Consider the following 17,226-nt stretch of genomic DNA (forward strand, 5'->3'; position numbering starts at 1 on the left):
TAGCACAAAACATCATCTCCACTGATTACCAGTCTGTTTCTGGATCAAGTTTGAGGTTTAGTTTGGGCCCTGTGTATCTGCGGGACCGCTTGTATGGCTATGCACAGGGCACTTCACTCTGTGGGTATGAATCTGTTGGTTGCCCCGGGCCTCTGGGACATTCGCCTGCCCCTGGCCCCAGGCTGGTAGAATGAGTTCCCGGAAGAGCTAAGGGCCCTGCCAGAGTTATCAGCTTTCTGCAGGGCCTGCAAGAGGGAGCTCTTCCGCCAGGTGTATGGTTGAGGCTGGGCTGAGGTCCCAGAGTTACCATCAGGGGATCCCCTAGAACTAGTGAGTTCAGGACCCTCGCTCCTAATGAAAGAGCTCCTGACTGCGGCTGGACAGCAGGGGGGGGGGATGGGAAGTTAACTCTAATGAATAGCCATCTTTTAATGTGTGTGGGTTTTAAAGGGTTATGCTGTTTTTATTCTTTTATTATGTCAAACTTTATTGCACTAGGCCATAAAAAGGTAAAGGTATCCCCTGTGCAAGCACCGAGTCATGTCTGACCCTTGGGGTGACACCCTCTAGCGTTTTCATGGCAGACTCAATACGGGGTGGTTTGCCAGTGCCTTCCCCAGTCATTACCGTTTACCACCCTGCAAGATGGGGACTCATTTTACCGACCTCAGAAGGATGGAAGGCTGAGTCAACCTTGAGCCGGCTGCTGGGATCGAACTCCCAGCCTCATGGGCAGAGCTTTCAGACGGCATGTCTGCTGCCTTACCACTCTGCGCCACAAGAGTCTCTTAATAATTAGTAGACTGTCCCAAAGTCACCCAGCTTTGTTGCTGATTGGGGAACTGACCTGAGTCTAGTGGTAGAAAGTGATGTCATGTCACAGCTGACTTCATGGGGTTTTCAAGGCTAGAGGTTCAGAGACGTTCATTGCCTGCCTCTGCATAGCAACCCTGGGTTTCCTTGGTGGTCTTCCATCCAAGCACTGAGGCCGACCTTACTTAGCTTCCAAGTTCAGATGAGATCAGGCTAGCCCTCCCGGTCAGGGCAGAGGTGGACATCAAAACCACGCCTGATTTTGCCATTGGTTCTTTTGCTGCTTTGCTCTGTTCTCTGTCCCTATAGCTGATTACCTTTAGATGCCTAGGTGTGAATGATGGCAGGAGGGGAGGGGCTTAGTTGGCTAGTGGGGAATTTCTGGTTCTGTCCTGTTGCCTGGTGCTGCTTTCCTACTATGGTGGTTGTGTCTCTCTGGCTAACTGAAGGACGGCATCCTAGAATCTTTGCACTCAAATGGACCGGTGACGGGGGCAGGGGGGGCTTGGAGGTTAATGCAGAGCAATGGACTACAGAAGTTCAGTCTTAGCAAAGCTTCCAGGCAACTAGCGTCTTTGTTCCTTTCAATAAAGAGATTTTTTTGCAAATGGAGTTTTCTTGTGGAAGGCAATTGGCTGAAACCTCACAGTGGTTTGCCATTGCCTGCCTTTGCATAACAACCCTGGACTTCCCTGGTGGTCCAAGCACTAACCCTGCTTAGCTTCTGAGATTTGATGAGGTCGGGCTAGCCTGGTTAACCCAGGTCAGGGCCTTCTTACTCTGTCACAAAACACATAACACTACATAGCCACAAATAATATATGCACAGGGCTTTGAATTAGCTTTGAGATATTCTTGTTTCCTTTTTGATGTGGACAAGAAAAAGAGGAGGTTTTTATACCCAGCTTTCTGCCTTCAGGAGTCTCAAAGTGACTTACCCTTCCCTTTTCCCTCCCCACAACAGGCACCTTGTGAGGCAGGTGGGGCTGAGAGAGTTCTGAGAGAACTGTGACTGGCCCAAGGCCATCTAGCAAGTTTCATGAGGAAAAGAATCAAACCTGGTTCTCCTAATTTTTTTTTTGGGGGGGGGGAGTTTCACTACCCAAGAGAGTCCAAAAGCCTTCCCTTACTCTCTACACAACAGCCTTAACCACTAGACCAGTGGTCCCCAACATTTTTATAACCAGGCACCGGGGGGGGGTAGTCTTTTGCCGAGGGACATCGCCACCACTGCCTGAGCCACTTGCTTTTCCGCGGGCGCCCCTGACTTCTTGCTGGCCATTTGGGGGATGCTGCCAACAGTGCCACACTGGGGGGGAGCCCCAGCCATGGTGGCCGCCGGAAAGCACCAAAGGTGAGCCAGCAGCAGAGTGGCAGGGCAGCCCACGAGGCAGCAGCCAGGGAGGAGGATGAGGAGGAGCCATGGCCCAGTACCAACTGATCTACGGACCAGTCCCGGTCCCCGACCAGGAGTTGGGGACAGCTGCATTAGACCACATTGTCCCTGAGAGGTTATACATGTGACAGGGGCTGTAATAAGAAGGAGGGATAAGTGATACTGTTAAGCCAAATGCGTGTCTGTAAGGACACATGTCTAAATTTAGTTGTGGGGAATCAACTAGTAGAGCCGGCAAGACCAGCGTGGCGCAACGTGGGATCTTTTATTGCTCAGTTTACTGGGCAATTATGTCACTGAGATAGAACCAAGGCAGACAATGATCTAAACATGAAAGGATTTTATTAACACACACTAAGAAATGTTTATTGCAGTTGCTATGAAAAAAATCATGTAATTTTCATTTCCTGGGGCAGTTATTTTTTTAAATAAAACTTTTGAATGCCCGCTGTCTTCCACATAGAGCCAATGACAGGCTGTACATTTCTTTTAGCCTCACAGCATTCCCTGATTTATCATACAATGATGGAATCTGATAAAATAATAAATTTATTAACAGCAGAAAAAAATGTAAGAGTTCTCTTTGATACCAAGATGTAGTATATTTTATACATACCTCTTTGGGCAAATTATTCTAATGGCTCATGAGGAATTAATAGTAGCACATGGCTATTCTTTGGTAAATATATTGCAACTAGCAGAAAAGCCTGTAGGACTAAAAATACAACAAGCTTTAGACTGCTGCCTCTTCTTGTGGTTGGATGGCAGAGGGGGAGGCAGTCAGGATGGGGCATCCCCTACCTGATTGGTCCTCTGAGGAGGCAAATGTCCTTACCGAGGGCCAATCAGGGAGGTGGAGGTAGTCAGGGGCGGGGCATCCCCAGTCTGATTGGTGCTCCGGGGCGGGTGACTTCGCAGGGGCCCAATCAAGTAGGCGATGAGTCTGTCACAACTCCTCCCATCACCCTAGTCATGCTTTATTTTACAGATAGTTAAATATCTTTGAATTCCATATGCCTTTTTGATTGGTATCAGTATATTCAAATAATTCCTTAAGGAGGAACCTCCTACCTAAGGTTTTTAATTGGTTTAATTTCCAAGAACGGATTGTATTTCAGAGCACCTTAGCAAAATCACTTTTGTCTTTGGCCCTCCTTTGCAGGAGCAGAAGCAGAAGCAGAGCAAGTAAAGTGATCTTGGAAGTCTCATGGATAATTAATACCTATCCAGAGGTATTTGAGAGTGACTCCAACTACTGACTCCAACTGAGAATGATAATTTTATTTACAGAATACGACTCAAAATGGTGAGCCTCCTGACCCTGGAATCCTTCTTCCGTAAGGCAGGCAAGGATTAATGTAGAAGAGAAGGAGAAAGTAAACCTGGGAAATGTGCAAATATGTATAAATATTTCCCTCGAAATTAGAACATTATGCTCACTTACAAGGCATAATAAGTATGAATACTTGGCCTCTAGCAGGAGTCAATTACATTCTGTGTCAATCTGAAGTTTTATAAGGAGCTCTTTTCAAACTTGTGTTAGGATTGGCAGAGCTCATGGTACTTCTGTGGCTCCAAAGAATCACAAGGGAGGACTGGAGACTTCCTTTTGTGTTTCGCAACTTGAGAAGGGGGGAACCGATAGAACCCAGGGACGATGGATGTGCCTTATTTTAGAGTTGGCAGCATTAATTGGGATCTTATTTATTTATTTATTTATTTATTTATTTATTTATTGTTTTTATATACCGCCGTCCCCGAAGGCTCAAGGCGGTTTACATGAAACACGTGTGGTTTGTCTAGTTGTGTAGAGTTGCTACTGAGGGTTGGAACCATACAAAAATAAGGAATATAGCAGCATTTGAGAAACTCACAAATAAAACTAGATTAATTCAGGGAGAGAAAAGAAAGATGACTTTATGATCATTTAGAACGGTTTTATAACATATCTAACAGAATTTCTGGAATATAACTCATGTAAGAATATTCTTTAATCAGATGGAGGCCTTTTATAGTTGCTCATTTTTATTGGATTAAGATGAGGTGTATAATATTGTTTAGAATTGGATTAAACCATTTTATATAGAAAGAATGCCAACTTGGATGAAAGCTCCCCCTCCCCCAATTCCTTTGTTTTGGGTTTAGTTTCTGTTTTTGTCTTATATATTTTATGACATGACAGAATGACCTCAGTTTTTGATTTGTCCAAGGCAAACCGTTCAACATCACAGTGATCCAGGTCTATGCCCCAACCACTGCAGCAGAAGAGGATGAAGTTGACCAGTTCTATGAAGCCCTATAACACCTTCTAGAAGCAACGCCAAATAATGATGTGCTTATCATCATGGGGGATTGGAATGCTAAAGTAGGAAGCCAAAAGATAACCGGGATAACAGGCAAGTTTGGCCTTAGAGTACAAAATGAAGCAGGGCACAGGCTGGTAGAATTTTGTCAAGAGAATACAATGGTCATAGCAAATACTCTTTTCCAGCAACCCAAGAGATGACTCTACACATGGACATCACCCGACGGTCAACACAAAAATCAGATTGACTATGTGCTCTGCAGCCAAAGATGGAGAAGTTCTATACAGTCACTAAAAACAAGACCAGGAGCTGATTGTGGTTCAGATCATCAGCTTCTTGTTACAAAATTTAGGTTTAAATTGAAGAAAGTAGGGAAAAGCACTAGGCCACTCAGGTATGAACTAAATCATATCCCCGACAAATATATCCTGGAATGTGAAGTCAAATGGGCCTTAGGAAGTCTGAGCAACAATAAAGCTAGTGGTGGTGAAAGCATTCCAGTTGAACTATTCAAAATCTTAAAGGACGATGCAGTAAAAGTGCTACACTCAATATGCCAGCAAATTTGGAAAACTCAACAATGGCCACAGGATTGGAAAAGGTCAGTTTACATTCCAATCCCAAAGAAGGGCAATGCCAATGAATGTTCAAAGTACCGCACCATTGCACTCATTTCTCATGCTAGCAAATTTATGCTCAAAATCCTACAAGCTATGCTCCAGCAATATGTGGACCGAGAACTTCCAGAAGTACAGGCAGGATTTCGAAGAGGTAGAGGAACTAGAGATCAAATTGCCAACATACACTGGATTATGGAGAAAGCTAGGGAGTTCCAGAAGAACATCTACTTCTGCTCCATTGACTATGCTAAAGCCTTTGATTGTGTGGAGCATAACAAATTGTGGCAAGTTCTTACAGAGATGGGAATACCAGAGCATCTTATTTGTCTCTTGAGAAACCTATATGCAGGTCAAGAAGCAACAGTGAGAACCGAACATGGAATCACTGATTGGTTCAAAATTGAGAAAGGAGTTCGGCAAGGCTGTATACTGTCGCCTTCCCTATTTAACTTGTATGCGGAGCACATCATGAGAAAGGCGGGATTAGAGGAGTCACAAATTGGGATCAAGATTGCAGGGAGAAATATCAACAACCTCAGATATGAACATGATAACACTCTAATGGCAGAAAGTGAAGAGGAACTAAAGAGCCTCTTGATGCGGGTGAAGGAGGAGAGTGCAAACGTTGGCTTGAAACTCAACGTCAAGAAAACAAAGATCACGGCATCCGGCCCTCTCAATTCCTGGCAAATAGATGGGGAAGAAATGGAGATAGTGACAGATTTTATTTTCCTGGGCTCCAAGATCACTGGAGATGAGGACTGCAGCAAAGAAATTAAAAGATGCTTGCTGCTGGGGAGGAAAGCTATGGCAAATCTAGACAGCATCCTAAAAAGCAGAGATATCACCCTGGCAATGAAAGTGTGTCTAGTCAAGGCTATGGTATTCCCAGTTGCAATGCTTGGCTGCGAAAGTTGGACCATAAGGAAGGCCGAGTGTCAAGGAATTGAGGCTTTTGAACACTGGTGCTGGAGAAAACTCTTGCGCTTCTCTTGGACTGCAAGGCGAATAAACCGGTCAGTCCTAGAGGAGATCAGCCCTGACTGCTCCTTAGAAGGCCAGATCCTGAAGATGAAACTCAAATACTTTGGCCACCTCATGAGAAGGAAGGACTCCCTGGAGAAGAGCCTAATGCTGGGAGCAATCGAGGGCAAAAGAAGAAGGGGACGACAGAGAATGAGGTGGCTGGATGGAGTCACTGAAGCAGTAGGTGCAAGCTTAAATGGACTCCGGGGAATGGTAGAGGACAGGAAGGCCTGGAGGATCATTGTCCATTGGGTTGCGATGGGTTGGACACGATTTCGCACCTAACAACAACAACAATTTTATGCCATTTGTATCTTTGTTTAATGGTTGGAACATGAATGTATTATGATGGTTTATTTCCATATGTGTAATCAAATGGTTTCCTTCTGTTTTGTTTTTCTGATGTGGTTTTTGTTTAAATGTCTATAATAAAAATTGATTTCTTTAAGGTAGCTTTCTTGACTCGTCAGTTTGGTCAAGGGGTATTCTCAGCCTTGGGCCTGCCTTGTGCGGCTTCCGTGAGAGCAAAAAGTCTCTGTCTGGGAAGCCCAACAACTTGTGGGGACCCACCAAGACCTGGTATGTTGGCCGCAGTTAAGAAAATGAGTGAAAAAACAAAATGTAAAGTTGAATGCCAAGAAAACGGAGAACAGGAAATCGATTAACGTGATGCAGAGCAGCATGTCTGGCTCTAGAACTGAAAGCCAAGTGATCTTAACAATGCCTGCTGGAATTGGGGTTCAGGTTGCCCAAAATACTTTCCAAGACTGAAGGGAGATCGGATCTTAATCCTTGGAATTAACTCCCGTTGCATTCAAAGAAACTTGCAAAGATGGCAGCCGGGATTATTCTAGCTGTAAATCACTCCTGAAAGCTACTTCAGCTGTGTTTAGAAAAATCTCGGGCAGCATTTCTAAACACACTTACTTGGAGACTTTCCTCGAAGTTAATACGCTTAAGCTAAGTGTGCTGCATTGCCTTAGAATACTAAGAGCATTTCCGCACGGAGGGGTAAAATGCGAGTGGCTTCCTGCTTGCAAATCCGGGATGTTAAATCTCGCGTTTGCAGCCCTCCTCACGGGGAGACCCCTCCCACGTTTTTCCTCTGCCCCATCAAGGCTTTTTGCCTCCTGACGAAGTTGTAAGGGAAAACAAGGCAAACTTCTCCCTCTGATCCTTGGCTTGCCAGTCACAGCAAGCCACCAATCAAAACACAGCAGTTCTCTCGTGGACTGAAACTTTCTCCTCTCCCCAATCCCAAATTGATTTTTTTTTTAAAAAGGCACTTCCACATTGCTATAATAAAATTCACACTGCCCCGTTGCTATGGAGAAGCGCCAGGACGATACAGGGGATTTCCACACAGTGGTCAAAATGGTGAGATGCCACCTACCTGCAACAGCCTGATATTAAGGGGCTTTACGCACCGGGATCTTTGTTGCAAATTGGTCACTGAATGAAAAATCGCCATTTAAAATAGTGGAATTCGTCGTCATGCATACCTGCCTTTGTAGTGGAATCCAGTTGCGTTTTGTAGCGTTTCCCACAGGCTTCCGGTCTCGGCAGAAATCGCTAGAAAGGAAGCGCTATTGCCGAGGTCATCCCGCCCCTGGCCGTCAAGCAGCCAATGGGCAGCCGTTAGCATGCTCCCAAACAGCCCCTTTCCCTTTAAGAAAGGTTTTTAAAAAAAAAACACACACACCCATTGTAACGAATCTGTGTAGATTCGTTGCAACGGAGAGACCCATCCAGCTGCCTAATGTGTTTGAGCTGTCGTTTGATCGTTGACACGCTGCCTCCGAGTGAAAAAAAAAAATCCCCCCCTCCCCCCCTCTCACGAGCCCGATTTTCGGCTGAATGACTGTAAAAAATAAAGTGACTGCTTAGTAGTGTGCTTAGTGACTGAAGTGTGCTTAGTGACTGAAGGGGAGGGACTGAAGCTGGGGAAGCCTCTGTTTGAGCTGTCATTTGATCGTGGCCACACTGCCTCCGAGTGAAAAAAAAAAATCCCCCCTCCCCCCCCCCTCTCACGGGCCCGATTTTCGGCTGAATGACTGTGTAAAATGTGTGTGCTTAGTGACTGAAGGGGCGGGACTGAAGCCAGGGAAGCCTCTAAACTGAAAGAGGCTCGCTGGTGCGTTTATCCCCGCTCGCTCGGAGAAAAAACATGGCGATCGCTTCGCCGGAAGTTTGGAGGACAGGCTCAGGAGGAGGGACTTTGAAGAAACTGCAACAATGTTAACGCACAGGTCTTTTTCGCTAGTGTTGCAGATTGGTTGCAAGAGTGTAGCACTTTCCGGAGGGTGAATCCACTTTTTGGGATTCCCCTGAAAGCGCTACAAGGAAGCGCTTTTTGCAGATTGGTTTCAAGTGTGTGGCAGATTGTCTACGACGTCGTGCGTTAAGGCAAATCAATAGCGTTTCCAATTGGCAACCATTGTGCGATTTTGAAGGCGTGCAAAAAGCCCCCAAATCATGCTATTTGTCCCCTTCACACTTGAAAGCTTTCTGGGGGGGGATCTGCCTCTTTCTGGGTAGGAAACGGAGGGGGGAGGGCAGGAGAGAGGGCAGGACAAAGTTGAGCTGGCCATAGCATGTTTCACCCTCAATACCTCCTTTCCGCTGGTTGCAGGCTGGTTGTTTGCTGGGTGATTGTGCATTTTAGGGTGGTGAATCCACTTTTTGGGATTACTGAAGTTGCACGTTAAAATGGAGGAAATTGAGAGCCAGCTGCTGGCAAGCTTTTGGAGGTAGGCGATGTCATGTGGAGGGGCCAGAATATGCCACCTACCTTTGGGTGCTCTCTGGCTACATTTCTTGGGTGCAGAAACGCCCACAGCATCCCCCCCCCTTTGGGGATTTTTTTTTTTGTCCTTTATTTCTTTTTGGGTGGATTTCTGAGATGCTGCCCATTGTTCCTGGAGCCTAAAAAGACATTGTGTGCTGACTGTAGGCTTTAAAACAAGCTGTTCAGATCCCTGCAGGCTCAGCAGAAGGTAATCAGATCACCCATTCCGCCTCCTCTTTACAGCTCATTTCCCACCTCCAGAAAACAGAAACAGGACTTTTTTTGCCTGCCCCAGTTGTGAGAAGGCTGGACAGGTAGCTGAAGCCCCAAAAGACCACTGAAGCTAATTATAGGCTTAAAAACAAACTGCTCAGACCCCCTGTAGGATCGGGAGATAACCCACCCTCCCCCCTCCTTACAAGCTCATTTCCCACCTCCAGAAAATGCCTGTCCCACTTGTGAGAAGGTTGAACAGGTAATTGAAGTCCAAAAGGACATTTAGTGCTAATGGGAGGCTTAAAACCAAGGAGCACACATGGCTGAATAATCGGGGGGGGGGGGGAAGCTGCTAGATCACCCCCACCCTGATCTTTCCCAGCTCATTTCCAACCTCCAGAAAACAGAAAAGGAGCTGTATTTGGCCTGCCTGATCCCAAGAAGAAGGTGGCCACTTTAAAGAAGATTTTCTTTCACCTTGGAAAATGTAGGTTTGCGGTCCTGCTGCAACATGGACAGTGTTATTTTAAAAAAGGAAAATTACTCAAAGCAGGAAATGGAGAGGGGAGGGCGGGAGCGAGGGTGGGCGGGACAAAGCTGCTGAGACTGTCGCACGATCCCCCCCCCCCATGGTTTTTCCCCTGGTTGCTCACTGCTGGCTCGGGCGTTTTGGGGTGTTGTAAACCGCATTGCGATTTTAAAATGATGACATTGCAAGCCGCCTATTGGATAGCCTCAGGATGTTGGCGACGTCATGTGGAGGGGGCTGGATGTGCCGCCAACATTCGGAGGCTGCCTAGCCACATTTTGCACATGTGGAAATGCACTCGGAATTCAGTTTGCAGTTTGCATTTCAGTTTGCAGTATTTCTTGCACCAACAGGAATCGCCCTTCCAAGAGAGATCCCTAAGTGACCATATTTCTTTTTGAAGCTTCTGGGTACAATCATCACCAAGTTAAAGCCTGCTGATTGTGAACTGTGCTAGATGTTAGTGATGGGAGAAATGCTCCGTTTTTATCCAGATGCTTCTACTGTGCTGCTCTCTTCCACCACCTTGCTCGGCCCAGCTGCTCTGCGTCACATACCTGAAGCAACCAGAATCTGCCCCGGAGGGTGGGAGGCTGCCTGGGAACTTCTGCTCCTTTCGCGGTAGTACTGTCAGGTCTGCAAAAGTTTCACTTAAGGCATCCTCTCTGCCTTCGTGTCCTAGAATTTCTGGTCGAAAAAAGAAATTAAGAATGGAGTTTTATTATCGTCATACATACAGTGAAATCATTGAGGATAAGGAAACTGCTTTCATATAATTATGACATTGGATTAAAGAAGGGGTGGCCAAACTGTCGCTCACCAGATGTCCATGGACTACGATTCCTGAGTTGGTCTCTTGGATAGGGTGGTGCAGAAATCAAATCAATAAATAAGTGAAGGCAGCCATTTTGTGGCTAGCCCTCCTGTGGCAGCCATTTTATGGTGGTCTCTTTGTGGCCTGTGCCCACCACATGGTGCCATCAGAATTACAAAGATGTCTGCAGTCTTTAAAAAGCTGGAGACCCTCGGACTAGAGTCCGTCCAAATGGCTTCCCACTGTATTCAGTTTCTCTAGGCCAGGGGTAGTCAAACTGTGGCCCTCCAGATGTCCATGGACTACAATTCCCACAAGCCCCTGCCAGAGAATGCTGGCAGGGGCTCGTGGGAATTGTAGTCCATGGACATCTGGAGGGCCGCAGTTTGACTACCCCTGCTCTAGGCTATTCAGCAATCTGAACAAGAGTGTATAATTTGGAACTGGTAGCCACTAAATATGGATAAGACTTTCTACATTAAAATTTCTATGGGCAGATTGCCAGAGAGCAGAAGACCAATTATAGGCAGGACTTCAGAGTTCTTGGTCCCAACAAAAGAAAGAAGGGATGGAGAGCACAACTCTGAAATGGGAATATTTATGATGCTCTCCTGAGTGAGATCAGGGGCCGGTGGGGCCTGCTACTTAGACAAAAACAGCATAGCACTTACTCCCTCCTTTCTCCCACTTGAGAGAAGGCGGCGAGTCTCATGGCTTTAATGCAAACGGGATTTTAATATTTATATTAGGGCCAAAGCCTGTCGTACCCAGGAATACAATGGGTGCTAGGGCGCAAGAGGGAAAGAGGAAGAGGCAAGATGGAAGGAAGGAAGTAAGGAAGGAAATGGGAAGGAAGAAAAAAGGGAGGAAGGAAAAGGGAGAAAGGAAGGAAGGAAGGAAGGAAGGAAGGAAGGAAGGAAGGAAGGAAGGAAGGAAGGAAGGAAGGAAGGAAGGAAGGAAGGAAGGAAGGAAGGAAGATGGACGGAAGGAAGGAAGGAGGGAGGGAGGGATTGACGGACAGACAGATGGACAGACGGAAGGAGGGGGTAAGGTACAGACAGACGGATGGAAGGAAGGGGGAGGGATTGACAGACGGACAGGCAGACAGATGGATGGAAGGAAGACTCTCCTGCACCCCCTCCACTGAACTCTATGGAGTCTGTGGGCGGCATTTTCTCCAACCTCTGTGGTCCTCCCTCTCAGGGGGTGCACAGCAGTGCGCTGAAAGGCCTCGCTGGCCCTTGTGGAGCTAGTGGGTAGCCTTTCCTTCATCTTCCGCACCCCCTGGATTCGGGAAAGCGCAAAGGCAGCACTCAGTCCCATGGGGCTCGTGGGGGGGGGCTGGGCCCCTTTTCCCAACCGCCACCACCAGGATCTCAGGTGGTGTCAGGGCTGACAGACTAACAATACTTCTGGATTAATAGAAAGCTTTATTGTTAGCAGATCAAGACACCTCAATGTTCATAGTCAAATCTGATCAATACACAAACAGCAAGCACTTTTACTGGTTCTCTTTCCCGCCCAAAGCTGTACGTTTTCCCAGAGAGCTAAAGCCCCCCTTCCACGGGGGCCAGCCTGGGCTCACATCCAGGACGATAACCGGGTTGTCTTGGCCTTGGGTGTTAGACAGTTCCCCTCCCAGAGATAACACAGTCTAGCGGAGTTATTTGCAAAAGTAAATCACAGCGCAGACAGTTCAGGGTTGTTACAGAGACAATGAAAATAACAAACATTGATACAAGATGGAGTCACTCAGGTCAAGCACAAATCATGGCAGAGATCATGTGATCCTGACAGGTGGGCATTAGAGGCTGTGCTCGTGTCCTGGGGCTGGATGGCAGGACATGTTTCTTGCTCCCTTCCAGCCACCCCACTCCCTGGCCCAGCTTGCCTTTGGGAAGTGGGCCAGCAAAGGAGGCTAGCTCCTCTTCCAGCAGGATGGAGGAGGAGGCTGGACAGACCTGTCATTGGCCCACCCCGAGAGAGTGGACACTCCTGAGGGCCAGTCAGGTAGGGTGTGAGTTGTTCTCATGCAACTTCAACTTTATTATGGTTAAAGATGTTTTAATTGTGTTTTATTGCTATCGATCATATGTTGTAAGCTGCCCTGAGCTTTTAGGGAAGGGTAGCCTAAAAATAAATAAATGTTTGCAATGAACAGTCAGACTATAAAGATTGGCCCCCCCAGGCAAAAATGGTTGCTTCGGAGGGTGGACAGGGCTGTTGTGCAGAAGAAACATTTAAGGCCTCCCACACAGGTTGTTGTGAAGATGAAACACTTGAGGCCTACTGCACAGGGTTGTTGTGCAGATGAAAAGGAGGTAAAATAACCTCTGCAACAGCATCCAGTTTCATCAGCACAGTAACCTTCCACGGTAGCCCTCAAATGTTCAGAGAGTAGAGGAGAAGAGACACGCATGGCTTGGCTGAGTCTTCCCTCCAGCAGCATGGCCGGCCACAGCACTATTTTAAGTGAGTAGAGGCTTTTCTGTGGCCTCCTTGTCAGCCAGTGGCTAGGCAGAATGGGAAAGTTCCCCCCCTCAAAAGAAAAGTGCACCCATGTCCCTGCATTGCTCTCGGAAATGCCTCCCTTGCCTCAGTCAGTGGCTGTTAGAAGCTCCCTTCACAGCAGGTCTGAAGGGAAGGGGGGGGGGCAGAATCCTGAGCAAGAGCAGCAATTGGCTCTGAGGGGGGGATTCCACCAATAGGAGGCTTCAGAATTTTCAGCATGTTGTTAGAAGTATGCCACACATCTGTAACCACGAGTATATAAATAAAAGGGGTAAGGGATCCTGGGAGGAGTTCAGTGTTAACGGATATGGGCCAATCAGGTTGCTCACTGAAGCCTGTCTGCCTCTGACTACCCAATCAAATTAGAACTCCCGCCCCTAACAGTCTCTTCACAGTTCTGCTGCTTCGTCGAAGTCCCTGGCTGCTCAGAAGGATGCAGTTGTGTGTGTGTGTGAGTGGGTGTGAGGAACAGACTGCCCCCCAGCGCCTCCTGCCCCAGAAAGGCCCACAGAGGCCTCTCCAGGCCTTGCCTGGCCTGCCCGCGGATGGAGGGGTGACCTAGTGCCCATTGTATTCAGAAATACAATGGGCTTCCTGCTAGTTTTATTATATTAGATGAAAGGCTCTGTTCTGATCAGAAATTTGTTTGCTATTAAAGGATACAATGAACCATCTTTGTGATCAACATATTGTGCTTTTATATAGCAATAACACAATGTGTGTGTGTGTGTTTTTTAAACCAACGACCTTGCAATTTAAGATGCCAAAGTTATCACTGTCAAGACAAAACAAACAAACAATTGGAACAGTATTTTGTAAGACATACCAATAGAACAAAGCAGTATGCACCATGAATAGACATGCCTGATCTGTCCCCCCGTAATCTGACGGTGGCTGGGCTGGACTATTTGGGTTGAAAGGACCAGCCACTTGTGTTTCCAAAGATCTGTGCAGGCTTGTGGGATATTCTGAAGAGAGTAATACCTTCTTAATTGGATCTCCTTGCCAGGTTGGTTTGGTTTGCAGTGATATAAATAAACCAACTCCACACTGGCTCCATGCCCACAGATCAGGAACAACTTCTACTCTCATAGCATTTTCTGGGACAAAATAACATTTCAAAGGCGTGTGATCGCACGGAAGAATGAAAGCCCTCTCTTAATGTCGTCTGCGGCATTGACAGCTCTACTTAACAGCCACCATTAAAATATTTACAAAGTAACAGCTGTTCTTATATTTAAGAAGCTTCTTGGCATGAAAAATAAACTAGTTGATAAGTGGAAGATAAGCCCCTTCTTTTTTTTAAAGGACTTTTTATGTCTGTTTGCGCTCTGCATGGTATGCACAGTCAATTCTGTACAATCTGATGTTTACAAAGTAATCGTAATGTATGACCTCCTTAGGCAAGCGGGACAGAAGGAGCCTTTAAACTGCTGAAGCAAGCATTTAATCAGAACTTTTCATGCTGATTTTTGAAAAATTCAATACATCCAACAAATGCAACTCTTTTTAAAGATAAAATGTAAGGGTGGGTGGTGGGTTGCTTCTTCTTCTTCTTTGCTTCAGGAACTGCACATCTATCCCAATGAACTATTCGCCTTGGGGTCGCCACAGTGCTGATAAAGCTGTTCTGACCGAGCAGGAATCTCAGGGCTCTCTCAGCCTCACCCACCTCACAGGGTGTCTGTTGTGGGGAGAGGAAAGGGAAGGCGACTGTAAGCCTCTTTGAGACTCCTTTGGGTAGAGAAAAGCAGCATATAACAATCAACTCTTCTTCTTCTTCAGCCCCCAAGGGAACACAGTGGACCGGGCAAAGGATGTCTGGAAGCTGCAGCCAAGGCAGAGCACTGCGGCTAGACTGCTGGTTGGGAATACTTTGCCCAGATACTGTCATGATTACCTTGGCTCCCAACCCAATTCAAAGTGTTCATTTTGACCTTTGAAACCCTACCTGGCTTGGGACTGGGGTATCTGAGGAACCATCTTCTCCCATACACTTCTGCCTGGAAATCAAGGACACAGGAAGGGCCCTCCTGACTGTCCCATGAATCCAAGAAAGGGAGCGCCTTTTCAGTGGAAGTCCCCCCTCCCTCCTCAAAGGGTTGCACGTTAAAGTTGGCTTTATCTAGGACTGCATTTTGCTTATATTGGCAGTCCTAATGGGGGAATTTAAAATGTGGTATTTTATGTGTTATTTATTTATTTGTTTGTTTGTTATATTTCTATACCGCCCTCCCCGGAGGCTCAGGGCGGTTTACATTAAACTTATAAACAATACATGGAACAGTTTTTTAAAAATCATTGTTAATCTATTTACTTTGCAAGACGCCTTGAGTTCTGCATTGTAGAAAGGAAGCTAGCGTATGTTTTAAATAAAATAAACATGATCCAGCAATCTTGCTGAAGTTAACTGAGCCTGTTTTGGGCCTAGATTGGAGGCTTCCTGGGTATCCCCATAGTCCACCATGGAGGAAAGTTGGAATATAAATAAATTTGCCAAAATGAACACCAGGACTCCTGCGTTATTCACTGACTCGAGGGGGATGGTCTGCAATCCTATGGATGGAACTTTCTCCTTGGCTAAAATTAAAACTTGCTGAGTAGTACAGTGTAATTGGTGGCTGAGTTAAGGACAAAACTCATCCAGGCTTTTTTATAAAGCTGATTTTGATAAAGCGTAGTCCAAACTAGATGGAATAATCCTCCTTTCTCTACAATTCAAAGAAGGTTCTTACTATAAATGTTAATTTGCTGTGTTTCTCAAGCTTAAAATTCTATCTGTCTGTCCGTCCGTCCGTCCGTCCGTCCGTCCGTCCATCCATCCATCCATCCATCACAGCTCTCAAAAGTCATGCAGTGGTTTACAAGGATTCATAAGCACAATAAAATCCCATAAAAACCCATTTGTAATTACAAAAAAATGTAATTAAAACACAATATCACGATGGCGGATAATAACCCCCTCCCCTCTCCCCGTCCAGCAAAGGTCTATTACTCTCTATCTGGAAGCGAGGGACTTAGTTGGTTTTGGCTAAGAATCCAAAGCTGATAGCGCTGGGAGTTGCCCTGGCCTCAACCATATGCTTGGTAGAAGAGCTCCGTCTTGCAGGCCCTGCAGAATGCTGACAAATCCCACAGGGTCCATAGCTCTTCTGGGAGCTCGTTCCACCAGGTTTCAGCCCTGGCCCTGGTCAAAGCCAGGTGTATGTCCCGGGCCCCCGAGACCACCAGTATATTCATACCTGCAGAGTGAAGAGCCCTGCACAGGGGGCATAAGCAGATAAACGGTCCTGCAAATAAGCCAGTCCCAGGCTGTGTATAGCCCAGAACCTTAAAGTTGATCTGGTAACCAGTGCAGATGGCGTAGCACCGGCTGAATATGGGCCCTCCAAGATGTTCCAGTGAGGACCCTTGCAGCCGCGTTCTGTACCAGAAGCAATTTCCAGGTCAAAGCCAAGGGTAGGCTTAGAGCGAGTTACAGTAGTCTAGTCTGAAAGTGACCATCGCACACATCACTGTTGCCAAGTGTTCGGCGGGCAGGTAGGGCACTAGTAACCGCACTTGGCGCAGATAAAAAAACACCATTCGGGGGAGACGACTGAAGATTGCGCCATGCTAGCCCGTTCTGTAGCGAGCTCCCGAGCCAAGCAGAGGGCCAGGAGCAGAAGCACCTGGCAGACCTGAGCGGGATGAGCAAATCTCGCTCGCTGGTCACCCGAGGAACCGGGAACGGCATCCTGAGGGTCCTACAGATCCGCGGAGACTAAGTTCTCCGGATTACCGCTGCTTGTGCTCAGGGCCATAATGGCGTCTCTGTCGAAAATAACTTTCTAATCTTGAAACGACCAGCCGCATAAAATCCTGAATTTTCCCCAGACCATCTCTTCCCAGCTTGAAAAGAACGGAAGTCTGGCGAATCAACAATGCAAAGACTGTGAGTTCTCTCTTTGCTTTCCTCTTCTTTAAAGCCAGGCACTAGCCCCCCTTCTTCCCCCCTAACCAATCTGCAAGGGAATTCTTTCTTCGGATGGGAGGCAAGCCAGCTAAATAAACTTGTTAAAATAAACAAAAGAAAGAACTTAAGAATTTATTGAGGAGAGCCCAGCGGGAGATCTTGACAGAATACGGAGATTGACTAACTGATAATTCCTGATCACCCAAACTCTCGCGAGACGCCCTGTCTGTGACCTGTGACTGTTTGCAGCAA

At 46.7% G+C, this 17,226-nt stretch overlaps 1 protein-coding gene across 7 annotated transcripts in view; it reads right to left on the bottom strand.

Annotated features, from left to right (window-relative positions):
- WDPCP (WD repeat containing planar cell polarity effector) overlaps positions 1–17,226 on the bottom strand; it is a 337,650-nt gene that overhangs the window by 24,225 nt on the left and 296,199 nt on the right. For all 7 annotated transcript variants that reach the window (XM_077315493.1, XM_077315511.1, XM_077315482.1 and 4 more), the window contains one exon: positions 10,252–10,381. In XM_077315493.1, coding sequence (XP_077171608.1) covers positions 10,252–10,381 — 130 coding nt within the window. The remainder of the gene's footprint in view (positions 1–10,251; positions 10,382–17,226) is intronic.

Source organism: Paroedura picta, chromosome 1 (genome assembly GCF_049243985.1).
Source record: "Paroedura picta isolate Pp20150507F chromosome 1, Ppicta_v3.0, whole genome shotgun sequence".
Classification (NCBI taxonomy): domain Eukaryota; kingdom Metazoa; phylum Chordata; class Lepidosauria; order Squamata; family Gekkonidae; genus Paroedura; species Paroedura picta.